This window comes from Cervus elaphus, chromosome 10, assembly GCF_910594005.1.
Source record: "Cervus elaphus chromosome 10, mCerEla1.1, whole genome shotgun sequence".
Classification (NCBI taxonomy): Eukaryota; Metazoa; Chordata; class Mammalia; order Artiodactyla; family Cervidae; genus Cervus; species Cervus elaphus.
In genome coordinates this window covers 28189528-28209762 of record NC_057824.1, presented here as the reverse complement: position 1 = coordinate 28209762, position 20235 = coordinate 28189528, and the positions used below count along the sequence as shown (strand labels likewise).

Sequence of the window (20235 nt, the reverse complement as noted above, 5' to 3'; positions counted from 1 at the left end):
TCTTACAGAGAAAAGGAAGACTTCCATGAAGAGATGATCACTTATAATGTTCATTTAAAGCTGACCTCTGCATTATTGTGATGGAGGGTTTTGCAGATAGGTGCATGGTGCCTAGGGCAGTAAATGATTATTAAATGCTGGGTGTCAGGGAAACATGGCACAGAGTTCCTGATCCTAAACATTTATGACATCTATGGTTCTTGGTTTATTCAAGATTCCAGATGCAATTTATTCAAGATGTGCAGTAGTTAACAGTAGAGCTATTGGTGATCCCCAGGCCTGGGTGTTCCACCTTATCTAGGATTTTGAGTTATAATTATAGATAGCAGTTGCTTGAGCTCAGTGTCATCTGTTTTCACCCAGAGCAGAAACCTACTTTGACTTAAAATTTTTTATTGCTGGTCATCTATGGTCAAAGCCCTGTGCTGAGTTCAGAAAGAGACACAAGATGCCTAAGATATGATCTCTGGAAGAGGTTATAGTAAGGGGCATACAAGTTTAGGCAAAGCCGTATATAGCAAGTGAAAGTTCGCTCAGTCATGTCTGACTCTTTGTGACCCCATGGACTTTACACAGTCCATGGAATTCTCCAGGCCAGAATACTGGAGTGGGTAGCCTTTCCCCTCTCCAGGGGATCGTCCCAACCCAGGGATCGAACCCAGATCTCCCACACAGCAGGCAGATTCTTTACCAGCTGAGCCATAAGGGGAAGCCCAAGAATCGTGGAGTGAGTAGCCTATCCCTTCTCTGGGGGATCTTCCTGACCCAGGAATTGAACCGTGGTCTCCTGCGTTGCAGGCAGATTCTTTATCAACTGATTTATCAGGGAAGTGCTTTGTATAGCAAAGAGGGATAAAAAGAAGCACAGGAATTAAGAGACAAAGGGCATCGAGTGAGTGGCCAGGAAAGTTTATGTGGAAGAGATTCTTTAGGTAGAATACTTAGTTCAGAATCACGACTTTTCTAGGTTTGTTCTAAATGTAAATATAATGCATCTTTTTACTTTATATTTGTGCCTAATGTTACTGCTTAAGTGTGTTAGTCACTCAGTTGTGTCTGACTCTTTGCAGTCCCACGGACTGTAGTCTGCCAGACTCTGTTCATGGAATTCTCCAGGCAAGAATACTGGAGTGGGTTGCCATTTCCTTCTCCAGGGGATCTTCCTCACCCAGGGATTGAACCCGGGTCTCCTGCATTGCAGGCAAATTCTTTACCAGGGAACCTCCTAGTGTTACTGCTGGTAGAACATAAATTAAGAGAAAAGAAGCCATGTTGTCTCTTGACGTTAAATCAGATATTAAAAGATATATATATTTATATGCCTCCAATCACATTGAAAATATCCAAAACTTCCTTTCAGAAATTTAATTTATCTAGCTTAAATCGAATCCATTCTCTCCAAACAATATTTAAGGACTATAAAATTATTCTGAGTGTAATATTTGTTTAATTTCTGTTGTTATCACAATAGTTTTTGTTTTTGTTGTTTCCTCTGTGGCAAATGTTAAGTGTTTAACTGCCTTAATGTTAGATACTTCTTGAGTCCAGCCTGGGGCCCTATCTACTTTTTAAAAAATGTTTTCTAATGCCTGTGGAAAAACCATTGAGTTTCAAATGACTGAGGGGCAGTAAACTTTTCTAAGATCTTTTTGCTATATGCATAAAAAGTAGAAACAGCAAAATAAAGCCTTCAATTTGAAGGTGCAGCTCAGTGACACTGAACATGTTGCTGCTATAAGGCTTTCAGTGACCTAGTGAGACTGAATTGCTTATTAGACTGGACATTGTATTGGGTGGAGTCCTATGAAACTGCTGGTTTTGGCCCCTGGAAATAGCTGAATATTGGCAGAGTCACAGAGTCACAGTTTTACTCAATAAAGGCCTAAAGATACATAGAGGCTTCAAGAATTGATGGTTTCCTTTCCTCAGAATTCTTGTTAAGATAAGGTTGACCACATTAAATCTGCATAATTCCAATTCAGTTTTGGAAATAATTGTATTGATAAGGGCAATGGATATCTTTATCTTTCTGAATTGATCCCCCCACCAAGTCCTAGGAAACACCTTCTTTTTATTTATTTATTTATTTTATGTTACAACATTGTATTGGTTTTGCCATACATTGACTTGAATCCACCACGGGTGTACATGTGTGCCCCATCCTGAACCCCCCTCCAACCTCCTTCCCCATCCCATCCCTCTGGGTCATCCCAGTGCACCAGCCCCAAGCATCCTGTATCATGCATCGAACCTGGACTGGCGATTCATTTCACATATGATAATTTACATGAGGAAACACCTTCTTAAAGAAGCATATCAAAAAAAAAAAAAAAAAAAGAAGCATATCTCAGTGACTTATTTTTTCCAGTGACTATAGCATGCTTTTCTTTAAGCAGTTTTCTTTTTTGTTCCAGAGTAAGTATGTGATTCTATGTGATTCCAAATAAACTAGTAAACTTTTTAGAGCTAGAGCTTGCTTGTTGTGGTATTTTTCCTTTCTTGTAGTTATTGGCACTCATGATAAAATGTCTAAGTGAATTGATTCTCCAGAAGTAGTAGTCTCTTGGAATGCAGTTTTTGAAATTTTTGGATCCCTGGTCTTCCCAGCATGTATGTTTAAAAAATTTTTTTTAAATTTAGTTATGTATTTATTTTTGGCTCTGCTGGGTCTTCTTGCTGAGCGGGCTTTTCTCTAGTTGCGCCAACAGGGGGCTACTCTCTAGTTGTACTGAGTGGGCTTCCTATCTCAGCAGCTTCTGTTGTTGCAGAGCATGGGCCCTTGGTGCACAGGCTCAGTGGCTCATGGCCTTAGTTGCTCTGTGGCATGTGGGATCTTCCCAGACCAGGGATCGAACCAGTGTATTCTGCATTAGCTGGAAGATTCTTTACCATTGAACCACCAGGGAAGCCTGCCCAGCATGTATCTTATGGCAGTGAATTGAATGGCCCTTTTTCCTTCTGTATACATCTGTTGATGCCAGATTTCATCTGGTGTCACTGTGTTTCATCCTTACTGATAGCAGATTTTTTTCCCCTCTTATTATTCCCTTCTTTTTCCTGTCTGTTCTTTTCTGCCTCTTTTCTTGAGGGATTTGTAAGGTTACATACTAACACCTTATGCACCATTTGTATATCCCTTTTCAACTAAAATATTTTGCTTAATGAGCCAGTAAGTACAGGATATCTTCATGTTCTCACACACTCAAGCATAGAGCCCATGATAGTTAAAAATAAAAGATTTTCCAAGAGTGTCTAATTCTTAAAAGACAAACAGACGAAAGTTCCTGGTTCTTAATTAAATTTTTTCCTGTTGGAACTACACAAAAGTATTTAGAAATATAGAAACTGAGGCCCCAGTGAGAAAGTCCGGTTTGCAGGGTGCTCTGTCCTCTTGGAGGGTCCCTGGCATCTTCACTCATGGTTAACCTGTGCTAGACAGCAGGCATTCTCTATGTTTATATCTCTTATGTTTTCACCTGGGAGGAAAATGTATGGTTTTTGGAAACTTGATACATGCATGATTATCACTGTCCAGGATTAAACCTGCTTAGAAAGCTGTGGAAGGCCAAAGAGTAGGTGGAATGTTAAAAACATCAATTCAGAGCTTTATCTGATTGCCTTGAGAAGTAGAAGAAAGGTAGTGATTTGTTTGTTTGTTTGTTTTTAATTGAAGTATAGTAGATTTGGGCTTCCCTGGTGGCTCAGCAATAAAGAATCGGCCTGCAATGCACGAAACCCAGGTTTGATCTCTGTGTCAAGAAGATCCCCTGGAGAAGGGATTGACTACCCACTTCAGTATTCTTGCTTGGAGAATTTCATGGACAGGGGAGCCTGGCGGGCTATAGTCCATGGGATTGCGAGAGTTGGACATGACTGAGTGACTAAACCACCACCACCATACTGGACTTACAATGTTGTGGTAATGTCTGTGTAGTGATTTTTTTATGTCTAATGCAAATATTGGAAACTAGCATTTGATAGTATCAAGGCCTTCTATTTGGTACAATCAGTTGGTGTTCTCATAGGCTTTAGTTTTTCTTCTGTCAGTAGTTCTAGAAATCTCCCAAATGAACATTCCTACCCTGAAAAAAAGTTGATTGAAACTGCAGTATTGTATGCTTCTATTGTTAATGAATGTTATGATTTATATATTTTTAAATTACATTTAGACTTTACCTTTCCGGGGCATTGCTTCTTTTTAGAGGTTTAGCTCTGCATTTTTAAAATAGCTGTTACTCATATACCGTTTGTGAACTTTGTCACATCACTTTACCACTTGTATTGTTATTTGCTGAATATTTCTTTTCAGTTGACTCAATCAGTTTGCCCTCCTTTTTTAAAAATTAAGGAACAATTTATTTACAATAAAAACACACACTTTAATTACACAGTTTGAGTTTTGGCAGTTGTGTATAGTCACATCAGTTCAGTTCAGTCACGCCGTCATGTCTGATTCTTTGCAACCCCATGGATTGCAGCACGCCAGGCCTCCCTGTCCATCACCAACTCCCAGAGCTTACTCCAACTCATGTCCATTGAGTCAGTGATGCCATCCAACCATCTTATCCTCTGTCATCCCCTTCTCCTCCTGCCTTCAGTCTTTCTCAGCATCAGGGGCTTTTCAAATGAGTCAGTTCTTCACATCAAGTGGACAAAGAATTGGAGTTTCAGCTTCAGCATCAGTCCTTCCAATGAATAGTCAGGACTGATTTCCTTTAGGATGGACTGGTTGGATCTCCTTGCAGTCCAAGGGACTCTCAAGAGTCTCCTCCAACACCACAGTTCAAAGGCATCAGTTTTTCAGCGCTCAGCTTTCTTTATAGTCCAACTCTCACATCCATACATGACTACTGGAAAAGCCATAATTTTGGCTAGGCAGACCTTTGTCGGCAAAGTAATGTCTCTGCTTTTTAATATGCCATCTAGGTTGGTCATAGTGTTTCTTCCAAGGAGCAGGCATCTTTTAATTTCATGACTGCAGTCACCATCTGCAGTGATTTTGGAGCCCAAGAAAATAAAGTCTGTCACTGTTTCCACTGTTTCCCCATCTATTTGCCATAAAGTGATAGGACTGCATGCCATGATCTTACTTTTCTGAATGTTGAGTTTTAAGCCAACTTTTTCACTCTTCTCTTTCACTTTCATTAAGAGGCTCTTCTTTGCTTTTTGCCATAAGGGTGATGTCATCTGCATATTTGAGGTTATTGATATTTCTCCCAGAAATCTTGATTCCAGCTTCTGCTTCATCCAGCCTGGCATTTTGCATGATGTACTCTGCATATAAGTTAAATAAGCAGGGTGACAATATACAGCTTTGACGTACTCCTTTCCCGATTTGGAACCAGTCTGTTGTTCCATGTCCAGTTCTAACTGTTCCTTCTTGACTTGCATACGGATTTCTCAGGAGGCAGGTAAGGTGGTGTGGTATTCCCATCTCTTTCAGAATTTTCCACAGTTTATTGTGATCCACATAGTCAAAGGCTTTGGCATAGTCAATAAGGCAGAATAGAACTGCCTTATTTTCTGGAACTCTCTTGCTTTTTCGATGATCCATCGGATGCTGGCAATTTGATTTCTGGTTCCTCTGCCTTTCTAAATCCAGCTTGAACATCTGGAAGTTCACAGTTCACATACTGTTGGAGCCTGGCTTGAAGAATTTTGAGCATTACTTTGTTAGCATGTGAGATGAGTGCAGTTGTGTGGTAGTTTGAACATTCTTTGGTATTGCCTTTCTTTGGGATTGGAGTGAAAACTGACCTTTAAGCCTTGTGGCCACTGCTGAGTTTTCCAAATTTGCTGGGATGTTGAGTGCAGCACTTTCACAGCATCATCTTTTAGGATTTGAAATAGCTCAGGTGGAATTCCATCACCTCCACTATTTTTGTTCATAGTGATGCTTCCTAAGACCCACTTGACTTTGGACTCCAGGATGTCTGGCTCTAGGCGAGTGATCACACCATCTTGATCATCTGGGTCATTAAGATCTTTTTTGTATAGTTCTTCTGTGTATTCTTCTGCTTCTGTTAAGTCCATATCGTTTCTGTCCTATGTTTCTGTCCTTCATGTGAAAGTGAATAATATAATTTCGGGTCACACTTTGGTGGGCCGGTTTCATTGAAGAAAATGCGTTCAAGGCTCATTAAGCACCTTGGAAGCTGAAAGAATTTTAAGTGTGTGTAGAGCTGGCTGTGCTGTGCTTAGTCGCTCAGCCGTGTCTGGCTCTTTGCAACTCCATGGACTGTAGCCCCCCAGGCTCCTCTGTCCATGAGGATTCTCCAGGCAAGAACACTGGAGTGGCTGCCACGCCCTCCTCCAGGGGATCTTCCCAACCCAGGGATCGAACCCACGTCTCCCACATTGCAGGCAGATTCTTTACCGTCTGAGCCACCAGGGAAGCCCTGGAGAGCAGTGGTTCCCAAATCTTTGGCCCTGGGATTTTATTCTGCTGCTGCTGTAGTGTCCATTTTTGAAAGGTTATTACAAACAACCTCTCAGTTAATAAAACTTGTCTATTAACAAATGATTGTTTATTCAGTTACTAATAACTGGATATGAATTTTCAGTGACATCCATTAAAATGGTGTGAGTCTCCATCCCCTAAACTGCAGGTTACATCCTATATATGAGATGTCAGATCAATTTAGCAGATCATGACCAGCAGTTTTTCAGAAGAATGAAATAGAGTAAAATGATAAATATAACATATTTCAAATAATAGGAGTATTACCTCATAACTGAGGTGATATAATTCTAGCCAAAGGCAAAAATAAGTATTTTTTTTAGTTAATTCAAACAATTTATTTTCCAAATAAATTTAGTTTCCTACAACTTTGAAAAGTTGAGTGTTACTTTTAGACCTCCTTTGCTATTTTACCTTGCATTTGACTTTCAATTTTTTTTCTTCTAACATTTAAATTGTGAGAATTTTAGTGGTATTTTAACATTACATATATGCTATTTCTTCTTTTGATAGTGGCAGAATATTTTAATATCCCACACTGAAAGTGATGGAAATCCACTAGTATAAAAGTCATTGTTAAAAAATGCTTATAAAAGAGTGAATGGAAAAAAAAAAAAAAAAAGAGTGAATGGCAGGGCTTGTTTTACAAAATGAGCTGTCTAGTTCTCTGACAGTCACCATATGAGCAATTAAATGGTTCTCCTTAGGAGCTTTGAAATTGCATTAAGCCATGCATCTCTGTTAGACATAATTGAAGCAAAAATATGGAATCCACTTCATTACACAGAATCAGCCGTAGCTGAAATATAATTTACAAATTTGCAGCCTAATGGCTAACAGTTTAATAATGGATTCTGAATTTTCAGTAGTGTACATGTGGTGGTTTTGTAATTAGAAAGTGAACCAGTGGGTATACACACTCTGTATATGCTTTGTTGCACATTTGCGCTCTGTTTTTAAACAGTATAATTGCTCCAAGCCTCTTGAGGGCTGAAGGACCCCAGTTGAGTGGAGACCCTAGGAGTCCAATGCAGAAGAGTGTGTTGGCTCAGGGCCCTTTCCTAGAAAAGCATCTTGAAACACCATGTTCGTGTTGAGCCTGGGTTTTCTTGCTTCAAGACAGCAGAAAAGATGATGGAAGGGAAACAGACTAAACGCCAACTGACTTCAAAAGGGGTGGTTAGATAGTCCATGGGGGTCACAAAGAGTTGGACACGACTGAGAGACTTCATTTTCACTTTCATGTATGGATGTGAGAGTTGGACTGTAAAGAAAGCCGAGCCCCAAATAATTGGTTCTTTTGAATTGTGGTGCTGTATAAGGCTCTTGCCCTGGAGAAGGAAATGGCAACCCACTTCAGTATTCTTGCCTGGAGAATCCCCATGGACAGAGGAACCTGGCAGGCTACAGTCCATGGGGTCGCAAGAGTTGGACACGACTTAGCGACTAAACCACCACTCCCACCCTAAGACTCTTGAGAGTCCCTTTGACAGCAAACCAGTCAGTCCTAAGGGAAATCAACCCTGAATATTCTTTGTAAGTACTGATGCTGAAGCTCCAATACTTTGGCCACCTGATGTGAAACGCTGACTCATTGGAAAAAACCCTGATGTTGGATAAGATCAAAGGCAGGAGAAGGGGATGATGGAGGTTGAGATAGTTGGATGGCATCACTGACTTGACGGTCACGAGTTTGAACAAACACATGAGTTTGAGAGAGTGAAGGACGGGGAAGCCTGGAGTGCTGCATGCAGTCCATGGGTCGCAAAGAGTCTGACATGACTGAGCAACTGAACAACAACGAGTCTGAAAAACCTCAAGTGTCTTCTTGCCTACTCACCTCCTTCATCCTGAACTGTCTTGGAGACAAAGATATCCCTATCTTGTCCAGTAAATTCATCTACGCAATAAACTTTTGGAGGAAGCAGCCCCTTTGTGTTAAAAAAAAGGGGGGGGGGATGGTTAGACTCTGTTGCTTTTTTTTGTTAATAAAGGGGCCTTTTTTCAGGAATTGTTTCTAGTTGGCCCCCAATTTTTAATCAGGTCCCTGTACTCAAGATTTCAATGAGGGAAAGTATGTTGTTTATAGGTAGGAAAAGGTGTCTCTCGTAACAGTACCGTGCGATCTTGAGCATTGAGGAAAGCGCCATGGGCAGTGCCTGCCCCGCAGTGCACTCCTTTTGAATTGTGTGCTGTCTTTGGTTTTACCTTACCACTCATGAACAGCCAGCACTGCAAACATTTGCCTGGCCTTCGCTCGGTGCAGTACTGATTTAAGATAGGAAGTAAACACTGGAGTGAAGGCTGGGGTGACTGTACATCCTGCTTTGCCCAGGACTGTCCCGGTTTGTACCTGTCGTCCTGGCTTAATTATTAACAGTGCTGCCTTGACTCGTAAATATGCTCTGGTTTGGGTAATAAGTTTATGATCATCTAGTTGAGGCTGTTGTAGAATAGAAATCTTATCCATACGAAGAGTCTTCTGATAAACTAACATTTATCTAGGTGAAAACATCAGTCAAACAAGGATTACCTTTAAAATGAGACCTCACTTAGCTCTAATTATGATTTGGAGACAAGAACTTTTTCAAAGTGTAAGTTGCTTTGTTTTCTTATTTGATGAAATTGAAGGGCAGTATTGCCTAGTGGCTGAGGGCACTGGTTCTAGAGTAATTCAGACCTTGTTTTATTTAAAAAAAAAATTTTTTTTTTTTTTTTGGCCACACCTCAGGGCACGTGGGATCTTAGATCCCTGACCAGGGATCAAATCTGCACCTCCTGCATCGGACGCTTGGAGTCTTAACCACTGGACTGCCAGGGAAATCCCCAGACCTTGTTTTAAATTCTGGCTCTGAAGCCTACTAACTCTGTGCCTTTGAGTTTGCTAGGAAGTAATGTATGTAATCACTTCATGGCAAGTCGATGGAGAAAAAGTGGAAGCAGTGGCAGATTTTAATTTCTTGGGCTCCAAAATCACTGCATATGGTAACTTCAGCCATGAAATTAAAAGATGCTTGCTCCTTGGAAGGCAAGCCATGACAAACCTAGACAGCATGTTGAAAAGCAGAGACATCCCTTTGCTAATGATTGTCCGTACAGTCAATGATAAATGGTTTTCCCAGTAGTTGTATATGGATGTCAAGACCATATGTGGGCCATGAAGACTGAGTGCTGAAGAACTGACGCTTCTGAACTGTGGTGCTGGAGAAGACTCTTGAGAGTCCCTCTCAAGGGACAGCAAGGAGGTCAAACCAGTCCATCCGAAAGGAAATCAACTCTGTATATTCATTGGGAGGACTGATGCTGAAGCTTCAATACTTTGGCCACCTGATGCAAAGAGCTGAGTCATTGGATAAGACCCTGATGCTGGGAAAGATTGAAGGCAGGAGGAGAAGGGGACGACAGAGGATGAGATGGTTGAATGACATCACCAACTCAATGGACATGAGTTTGAGCAAACTCTGGGAGATAGTGATGTACACAAAAGCCTGGTGTGCTGCAGTTCATAGGGTCACAAAGAGTCAAACTGACTTAGCGAATAAACAACAACAATGTGTATAAAGGTGTTAATTAGATGATGCCTAGAGTATAGAGAGCAATTGAGTAAATTAAGGATCACAAATCTCATTGAGTCCTTTTTCTGTGCCAGACCCTGTATTAGGTGCTAAGGGTTGAAAAATGTGACATTTTCCCCAGGAACCTGACATAGAATATTAGTTTTTTCTTCCCTGACTAGTGTAAAACAGGCTTCTTCTAAATACTGAATGATGGACATCTTTATTCAACTTAATTCTTCGCTCATTTTGGTTTGTGTCTAGCTGTTGCCCTGCTATTGTTTCTTAACATTTATCACACATGTCCCTTGTCTGGCCCTGTAACAGGTATTGAGGTTGGGGAATGTGAAGAAGAAAGTAGTCACTGTCCTCAGCAGAAGTGTATGGAGGCATGGCTTTTAGTTTTAAGTAACCAATTGATAAATATTTTTCTTAGAGCATTCTTTGACTTAAGGCCTGATATCCTGCAGCTGGGTAACGTTTTATATTTTGGATTATCCTGTTAACAGAACAAGCCCATGCGGGTCTATAGCCTTGGAGTCACATTCTATTCACATTTAACTAAACGTGCTATTTTCCTTACCCATCCACTACCCCACCCCCTGCCCCCACTTCACTCCCTAAAAGAGAGTAGGAGCAAGAACAATTTAAATGTCAGCCTTTCCACTCAATGAATGTGTGCTCTTGAGAGAGAGAGAGACTCAGATGGGGAAATATGAAGCTGCACTTCCCTCCTGCCTCTTTCAGTGTCAGCGTCTTGTCATCACATGTGATTCTGATGTTTAAAAATAAGTATTATCATATGAAGCAGCTTCTTAAGTCAACTACTTTGTCTATTCTTAACTGAAAAATCTGTTCAGTCTTAATAGGAAAAGTTAGCTGTGTTGAACTTAGAGCCAATATGTTGATATCCAATATGCTGTGCCTTCCTGAGGGGTTTCAGAGGCAATATGGCAATCCAAGACTCAGGCTGACTTTAGACATTTTAGGCCTATTGTTGTTTAGCTGCTGAGTTGTGTCTGACTCTTGCAACCTCATGGACTTTAGCCCTCCAGGCTCCTTTATCCATGGGATTCTCCAGGCAAGGATACTGGAGTGGGTTGCCATTTCCTTCTCCACTGGATCTTCCTCACCCTGGGATAAGATCTGCATCTCCTGCCTTGCAGACAGATTCTTTACCAGTGAGCGACCAGGGAAGCCCTTTAGGCCTATAAGAGAAGGCAAAATCAGTGGGAGTCTGAATAGCTGCCTTCAAGAAGCACGTGATCTTGCTGGGGAGAATACCTGTCCTGGGCAGACCACCTGTAGCACAGCTCCCAGTGAGGGGTGTGAGAGATTGGGCAGGTACATGCGAGAATGGCCCCAGGCTCAAGCCTTCCGTCCTGCTGTCCCTGTAAATGTTAGTACAGTCGTTTGTCAGGCAGTGAGTCCAGATGTTTGATTTAGGAAAAAATGGTATCGACATCATTAGAGGGGATGTGAAAAAGTGAAAGGGATTTTATCCATAAGGGTTTCTTGAAAGTGGTGGATCCTGATTTAATAGGTGGTTCAGTTCAGTTCAGTCGCTCAGTCGTGTCCGACTCTTTGCGACCCCATGAATCGCAGCACGCCAGAAATAGGTGGTCAGCAGTAGATAAAAGGCACAGGGACGTTTCAGACGGCACAGATGTTATGAGCATGAAACAGGGAAGAGTAACTAATCAAGCGAACTGCTTGTCTTTGCATTTGGCCAGATGCTCAGAGGTTGGAGTGTCACAGGAGATGTGGGTGTAAGGACCTTGACCAGCAGACCGGGGAGCAAGATCACTTCTCTTGACCGTTATCTTGTTCCTTGTCCTACTCAGAATTGTTAAGGAAGAACAAGGAGACCTTTTAGATTGCTCTCTCACCCACCTTGTGGTTATATTTAAATTGTGATTTTTATTGGAAACGCCTGTTGTTTTTTAAGTGATTTTTCTATCTTTTATAAAAAATCAGGTTGGATGTGGCTACGTGATTCTTTTCTAACCTCTTGTAGAATCAGTGTGATGTAATAGAGGCAGAAACAGATCAGGAAACCAGGATTCTGGCAGCTCTCCGTCTTTTATTAGTTCCATGAGCCTAGGCAAGTCACTGTCTTTCTCTAAGTCTTAGTTTCCTCTCTGAAATGTGACACCACAACTTCCCTGGCCTGGCGGTCCAGTAGTTAGGACTCTGTACTTCCACTGCAGGGGCCACTGGTTCCACCCTTGGTTGGGGAACTAAGATCCCACTTGCCTTGCAGTGCGGGCAAAAATAAGTGAGTTTTATAAATAATTAAAATGTTAGACTGGAAACAGAGGCTTTCATGCTATACTTTTGCTTTTTTGGAAACTTGACTCAAAACCCTGTTGTTAAAAACAGCTGATCTCCTTAAAGGGGAGCAGAGCTGGAAGCTCCAGGCTGCTGCCAAGCCCCTTCTCCCTAAAGTTCTTCCCAAGAGTCTTAAGGCTCAAAAGAATGCAGATTGGCAATTCCTAGACTAGACCCCTAAGGTCCCTTCTTGATTTGACATTTTCTGATACTTACAGTGGGGCTTCCCTGGTGCCTCAGACGGTAAGGAATCCGCCTGCAGTGTGGGAGATGCAGGTTTGATCCGTAGATGGGGAAAACCCCCTGGAGAAGGGAATGACTACCCACTCCAGTATTCTCACACTGGTAAACAGTAGAATTTCTTTAAGAAAAAGAACACAATTTTGAGGAGGTAATGCAATACTGGAGGTAATACTCATTGCACATCTACATAAGATAAACTATTGCTAGGCACAGTAGACAATAGGAAGAAAATGCAGATAAACGCACTTGAAGTACACTTGATTAAGAGGCGACCAAAAGAGAGCTTCTATAATTGTTTATAACTCAACTCATACTACATAGAGATTCAAGGCAACAAGGCTGTCTCCCTAAAAATTGTTTTAGAGATGTTAAGAAAGAGTGAATGTTTTATTTCTGCGAGAATTTAAAAAATTTAGTTCCGTCTATGTTTTGAATGGGAGGTAGATGTACACTTGGTACTAAAATCCAAAAGGACGTGAATGATAAAGACTCCCTCTGAATCTTTGAAGACGTCACTATTACCAGTTTGGGTGAGTGTCCGGAGGTTTTAGAAGCACTTGCAAATTCTTGACTGTAGGAGTTTCATGTGATTGCTGTAACCTGTTAGCACAAACTGGGTAGCTCAGAACAACAGAAATATATTCTCTCTCAGTTCTGGAGGGCAGAAGTTTGAAATCATTGTCGTTGAACTGAAATCAAGGGATGGCAGGGCGCACTCCCTCCAAAGGTGTGTCCCTTGCTTTCTTGTTCCAGCTTATGTTGCTTGCCAACCACCCTGCCTTTATTGGGGGTCCCATCACTCCAGTTTTAAGGGCAACATCTTCAAACCTCCCTCTGTACTGTCTACACATCTCCTGCTCTCTGTGGTCACGTGTGGTCTCCTTCCTGTTCTGTCCTGTTGGTTCATGCTGTTGCACTTAGGGCTCACCTGGATGATCCATAGTTTAATCACATCTGCACAGACTTTGTCACATAAGGGACACACATTCACAAGTTCTAGGGACTAGGATATGAACATCTTTTGGGGGGCTAGTTTTCAGCTCGGTGGTGGTGGTTTAGTCGCTAAGCAGTATCCGACTCTTTGCGACCCCATGGACTATAGCCCTCCAGGCTCCTCTGTCCATGGGATTTCCCAGGCAAGAACACTGGCGTGGGTTGCCATTTCCTTCTCCAGGGGATCTTCCCAACCCAGGGATCGAACCCACATCTCCTGCATTGCAAGCAGATTGTTACCACTGGTCCACCAGGGAAGCCCCATTTTTCAGCCTACTACAGCTGTAAAACAAATAGTGTGCTATTCGAACTTTCCTGGATCTTCTTCTAATAGTGGAAAACTCAAGTAACCTAAAAGGTCCATTAATTCAGGACTGTTAAATAAACTATAATACATCCCTCACATGCAAAAAGGTATAACCGCTAAGGAGAATGAAGTGGACCCACTGATGTGGAACCGTATTCACTGTAAAACAGAAAAAAAGCAATGTGGAGAAGCGCACATGAGTAAAGGGAGTCTTGGAGAGATAGATGTCAAAAGTGGCCTCCCCGGGGGAGTGGGACTTTTTCATGTTATACCTTTAATTGTTGGAATTTTGAAATCAAGCATGTGCTTAATAACCCGAGTATATTATAATAAATCCAGAAGAAAATGGACTTATAGTTTTTTTCTTGGTGAACTCTGTTGTGGAAGTAATAGAAGGTTGTTAACATTTAACCTTTTGAAAAATTTTTTTCCAGATAGCAGACCCTACTCTAGCTGAAATGGGAAAAAACTTGAAGGAAGCCATGAAGATGCTCGAGGACAGTCAGAGGTGAGCCTGTGGAACAGACGTGACCCCATTAAACATGTTCAACCTGCTGCGAAACTGGTGGCACTGGTTTCCTGCTGTTAAAGACACCTCTTGCTTTCAGAACATCATGCTTAGCTGCAGCTGACTTTAAAACTGGTGTTTGTCTTGAGTGGAAGGTGCTTTATCATTAAAGGATTTTGAAATTGAGGGGCAGGACTTATAATTTTCAGTTCTGCCTATTAAAAGTTTACTTAATATATTAACTTGACTCTATAAATACTTCTTACTGTATATTCAGGTCATATAGCACATCAAGTAAACAAGAAATGGGTTGAAGTATTATTATTTTTTTTTTAGTATTCTTTTCCTGAAATTAAACTATACCCCAGCCTGGGGGGGCTGAGATGGGTGGGGGTGGGGGGAATGTGTGTTTCAAATCCCACATCAGTTACTAGAGCTTATGAGCAACATTATCACATGTTCATGCTCCAGTGTTAGAAATATAACAATTTTTTATTTCCCTTAAATTAGAAGAACAGAGGAGGAAAATGGAAAGAAGCTCCCATCAGGGGATATTCCAGGGCCACTGCAAGGCAGGTAGGTGGCAAGGGAGAGAAGCACTTTTCCCACTGTTGAGCAGAGGGAACCTCAGCTCAGTGTTACGGGAGGGGAGTTTGGGGCAGAGTGGATACGTGTGTATGTATGGCTGAGCCCCTTTGCTGTCCACCTGAAGTTATCACAACATTGTTAATCAGCTGTACTCCAGTATTAAATAAAAAGTTAAAAAAAAAAGATAAGCACCTTTACGTGGGGTGTACATTTTCTTTAAACCAAGATTTTACCGTCACTGATTTACAATTCTAATGAACACAAAGCAAATTGAGAGTTCTATGCAATGTGTCATCAGAAAACTGAAATGCTGTTGGCTGGTTGGTGATGATGCTGTACCTACTGTTTCTCCCCCTTCCCCATTCAGAGTTTAACACAACCTCTTAGAAGCATATTCAGACTCACAATATAACTCAACTATCATACTTGTTTCATCCTTGAAAACAGCAATCTATTTGGTAGACTGAGCTTTATTGTGAGAGTTATTTTAACTTGATAAAATTTACCACTGTATTATATAGTAAGGAAAGGAAAATGAAAGGAAAATATCAGCTCATTTATTAGTAGAGTGATTTATTTTTTGGTAGCTAAACGAAATCTGTCACATGTTTGTGGTTTGAAGTGGCAGGGAAAATATCAGGAAAATAGTTATCCAGTCAACAGTTTTTACAGGATGTTAGCACTTAATTTGGAGTTTAAGTCCTGGCCCAGTTTCCTTCGGACAAACTTATTTTTTTTTTTATAACCAGGAAACTGTACATAGGTAAATAGTACAACTCCCTTAAGTTGTCCTTTGACCCGAATATAAACATGTACAAGATTGCAAAAGAACAGAAGAAGGATCCCAGTGGATGGAGGATACTGACTGGAGGTCTTCAATGGGTGAAGTTCATTTTCCAGCTGAGAACAGGAACCAGATCTTATAAGTCTCCTCATTCTGGGCCCTCTGAAGGGAATTGTAGCGTTCTACTCATCTTGCAGAAGTTTCCCTAGAAGAGATACTGCCAGGAACATCTGTAATTCTCAGAATGGGAATGCATTAATGACACATGTCCAGGGTGTTCACACTAATAATGTTAATAGCCACATCTGAGAGCCCACTTCCCAGGCACAGAGCTCAGTGTTTTTCATGATCGAATGGCGTCCTCATAGTTTTGTAATGTAGGGTTTCCTGAAGGTCACCTGGCCTCATCTCTACATAAAGTCTAAGGACCAGAGTCTCTCACATGTGAAGGTCAGAACTGTGAGGAAGATGGGTTTGGGGACATTGTTTTTCAAAAGGGAGAACTTTTTATGTCACCTCATTGATAGAGTGGTAGCATTTTGACATCACATGTTTTGCGAGTCACCTTGCCATTGCTAACAACTGCACCCCTCACGTTCTTCTCATGTTTCCACCTCCTCACGTAATGAGCATTTAAAAACGTATCTTGGACAGAAGTAAGTCTGTTTATACTCCAAGGAAATCTCCAGTTTCTCCAGTTTGGGGAAGAGGTGGTAATAAGCGATGCCTGCGTTTCATGTTTAACTCTATTAGAACAAACAGACAGGAATCCCGCATGGAGGGAACTTAGATACACCAGTGGTGTCTACAGCCATACCACCCTGAACGCGCCCGATTTCGTCTGATCTCGGAAGCTAAGCAGGGTCGGGCCTGGTTAGTACTTGGATGGGAGATACACCAGTGGTATTGGAGTACTCTTGCTGCTTTTGTGATTTTCCAGCAGCTTAGAAGGACTATTTTTGCCCTTATAACATGCTTACTAAGCAGTGTCCAAGACTCAAATGAACTGGTAGAGAAATACTGCTAAAGCTAGTGAAATTTTTAAAAATCAAATTTACATTCAGGTAGAAGATTTAATTAATCACAAGTAAGGGGCTTCCATGGTGGCTCAGATGATCAAGAATCTGCCTCAATGCAGTAGACCCAGGTTCAATCCCAGGGTTGGGAAGATCTCCTGGAGAAGGGAATGGCTACCCACTCCAGTATTCCTGCCTGGAGAATTCCATGGACAGAGGAGCCTGGAGAGCTACAGTCCATGGGGTCGCAAAGAGTCGGACACAACTAAGCAACTAATACTTTAGTATATATGCTGCTGAAGCGAGCAGTGCAACTAATACTTTAATGTACATGTGGTTATATTCAGAATTCAGTTGATAACTTAAGGTTTATTTTTAAAAAACAAGATGGTGTATACTGTATCTCAAAAAACATTATTTCTGTTGTAACAAGACGATATCAAAGCTAGTTTAGACAAGAGAAATAGTGAGAGACTGGTGGTGAGGGGAGCGGGTGGCATGTGTTTTTCCCCTGTCTGTCAACTGTTTTTCTGTTCCGCAGTGGACAAGACATGGTGAGCATCCTCCAGTTAGTTCAGAATCTGATGCACGGAGATGAAGACGAGGAGCCCCAGAGCACCCGGTAATGGAGAACGGTTGGCAACTTCTCTTTGAAAGTATATGTGTTCTTGATTTTGATAATGATTACATTCATACAAGTTGCTGCAATAATAAGCCTTATTTCATTCCAGATTATATATGAAGTTACAACAACATTCACTTCCTTCAGGGAGACTTTGACATGTTTTAGATAATGTATTTTGTAAAAGGAAATCATTTACTAAAACTAAAACCTTGTCATTTTTATGGTCTTGTGTCTTAGGGAGGGGCTGGCGCAGGGGCCAGAGGGTAGCTGCTGTGTGCTTCTCTATTTCTGGCTGCTTCTGTTTCTGGGCTTTTGATTATTGAGAAGTACTGCAGCTGAATTCATTGGTGGCAGGACACGCCATCTGTGAATCATCTGTTTATCTTATTTCCATTTATGCATCTATCAAGCAATTTATCTAGTTTTATTTTCTCTTTAATTGTTTTAAATACAATGTTTTTTAGAATAAGTAATGCATTCTTTGGGTTCAGATTTCAAAAGATAGAAAAGGTATATATGCAAAGGCAGTATTCCTTCTTACCTCTCCCTCCCTAGCTTGTTCTACTTGCTAGAGATAAGTTGCTAGTTTCTTGTGTATTCTTCAGAGATACTTCATGTACACGTAACGTACACCCAAGCCAGATGTCTATGCTTACTGCTTCCAGGACCAAAATACTCTGCACGTTGTTCTGTGTCTTGCTTTTTTCATTAATGTCTTAAAGTTCCTGGAATAGCAGTCCACAAGGAGCTTTCTCCTTTAAGAGCTGTTTAATGTTGCTCTGGGGCTCCCCTGATAGTTCAGCAGTAACGACTCCACCTGCAGTGCAGGGTACGTGGGTTTGACCCCTGGGTCGGGAAGACCCCCTGGAGGAGAAAGTGGCAACCCACTCCAGCACTCTTGCCTGGAAAACCCCATGGACAGAGGAGCCTGGTGGGCTGCGGTCCTCGGGGTTGCAAAGAGTCGGACACGACTGAACATGTACACAGTGTTACTCAGTGGGTGAGCCATATTTTATTTAACTAGTCTCCGATTCATGTTTTACTCTTACAAACATTCCTGCAGCTAGTAACTTTGCACATGTGTCATTTCCTCAAAGTAGTGTTTCTGGAGATTAAAGTCCTAGAAGTGGGATTGCTAGACCGAATAAGTTTGTGTATTTGTAAATTTGACAGATACTGCCACATTTCCCTTCATGGAATTGTGCCCATTCACATGCCCATTCTGTGTGTGTGAGAGTTTTCCCCCCACACCTTTACCTACAAGGGTATTAGCAAACTTAAGGACTGTTGCCAGTCTGATAGGTAAGAAATGATATTTTAGCATAGCTTTAGTTTGCATTTTTCTTAAGAATCAGGTTAAGTGTCTTTTTTGTATGTTTTAAGACCCATTTATATTTCCTTTTCTATGAACTGTCTCTGCTCAGAATCCTGTTGATTTTTTTGTCATTTTCATTATTATATTTATTCTTTATAAGAGAAATTAGTCCATCCTCTTTAATTATATGCAAAACAATACCTAGTTCCCCTTGAATTTGGTGAATTGTTATAAATAGCTATTTAATGCAGGGAATTTATCTTCATCCATTGATTCTTAAATTGTTTTCTGCACATTTTATCTCAGCTCTACTCTCCATAATTCTTACAGCTAGTCTTTAATTTAAGAAACTTTTTTGGAGAAAATTATTTAAAAACAGTTTGTGTAGTTAGTTGGTATTCAATAAAAAGGATATTTATCTCCTAGGACTTGAATTCAGAAAGAAAATTTCTCCCTAAGCTATTAATACCTTATTACACATTGAATTTTCTAAATTTATCTCAATTTCTGCCTTCTAGGCCATTAAGTGCATTTCAAATGTGACAGAAATTTTTGTGGAATACTGTGTCTCTAAGTTTTATTTATTTATGCTTAGACTAATACCTTTTTTAAAATCTAATATATTTTGATTAACAGAATTCAGAATATTGGAGAACAAGGTCATATATCTTTGTTGGGGCATAGTCTGGGAGCTTACATTTCAACTCTGGATAAAGAGAAGCTGAGAAAACTTACTACCAGGATACTTTCAGACACTACCTTATGGCTCTGCAGAATTTTCAGGTAATAAGTTTTTAGTTTCCGGTAAAGGCATTTATGAGTTGGATATGCACTGTGAGAAGTCTCTCTTCTGGAGCTGTGCTGCCTAGAATCAGATCTGCCTCTTCCCTTTCCTTTTGGAAGAATTACTTAACCACTCCATGCCTCAGTTTACTTATCTGTGCAATGGAGATAGCCTTAATATCAGCTGATGACATTGTTGTGAGGATTAAATGAACCAATGAATTAATACGTGTGAAGAGCTAAGAACATGAGCCTGTACTGTTGAATAATGTCCACAGTTTCTTATTTGTTACTATATATAGTAGAACTCTATGTAACCTTACTCTGTATTTTCTAAGTCTCCTATAAATGTGTTATCATACTTCCATGATTTTAAAAAAATAAAAATAAAGAAAAAGAAGATTCCTAGTTGGCACATGTTGATAGAAGATGTAGCAGTGAAATGGAGACAAGTTTTGGGGAGTTTTTCTCTTTTTTTTGCCATGCTGTGTGGCATGCTGGATCTTAGTTCCTCGAGCAGGGATTGAACCCATGCCCCCATTCTTAACTACTGGACCACCAGGGAAGTCCCTGGATTCGAGCATTTTTATTTAAAGTATTAGCTGTGTTTTAGTAGAAAGGAAATGCTGTTATAAGGAAGACGAGTATGTGTTGTGAAATTGATTTGCTTTATACAGTGATAAATACTGTCATTATTAAGGAATTCTAGCAAAGTATGTAGTTGGTAG

General features: G+C 40.8%; 1 protein-coding gene across 1 annotated transcript in view; it reads left to right on the top strand.

The window, feature by feature from the left end:
- The window catches only part of PDXDC1 (pyridoxal dependent decarboxylase domain containing 1), a 54005-nt gene that overhangs the window by 4086 nt on the left and 29684 nt on the right, over positions 1 to 20235 (top strand). Inside the window, exons 2-5 of the mRNA XM_043914383.1 lie at positions 14323 to 14396; positions 14907 to 14972; positions 17326 to 17406; positions 19361 to 19507. Coding sequence (XP_043770318.1) covers positions 14323 to 14396; positions 14907 to 14972; positions 17326 to 17406; positions 19361 to 19507 — 368 coding nt within the window. The remainder of the gene's footprint in view (positions 1 to 14322; positions 14397 to 14906; positions 14973 to 17325; positions 17407 to 19360; positions 19508 to 20235) is intronic.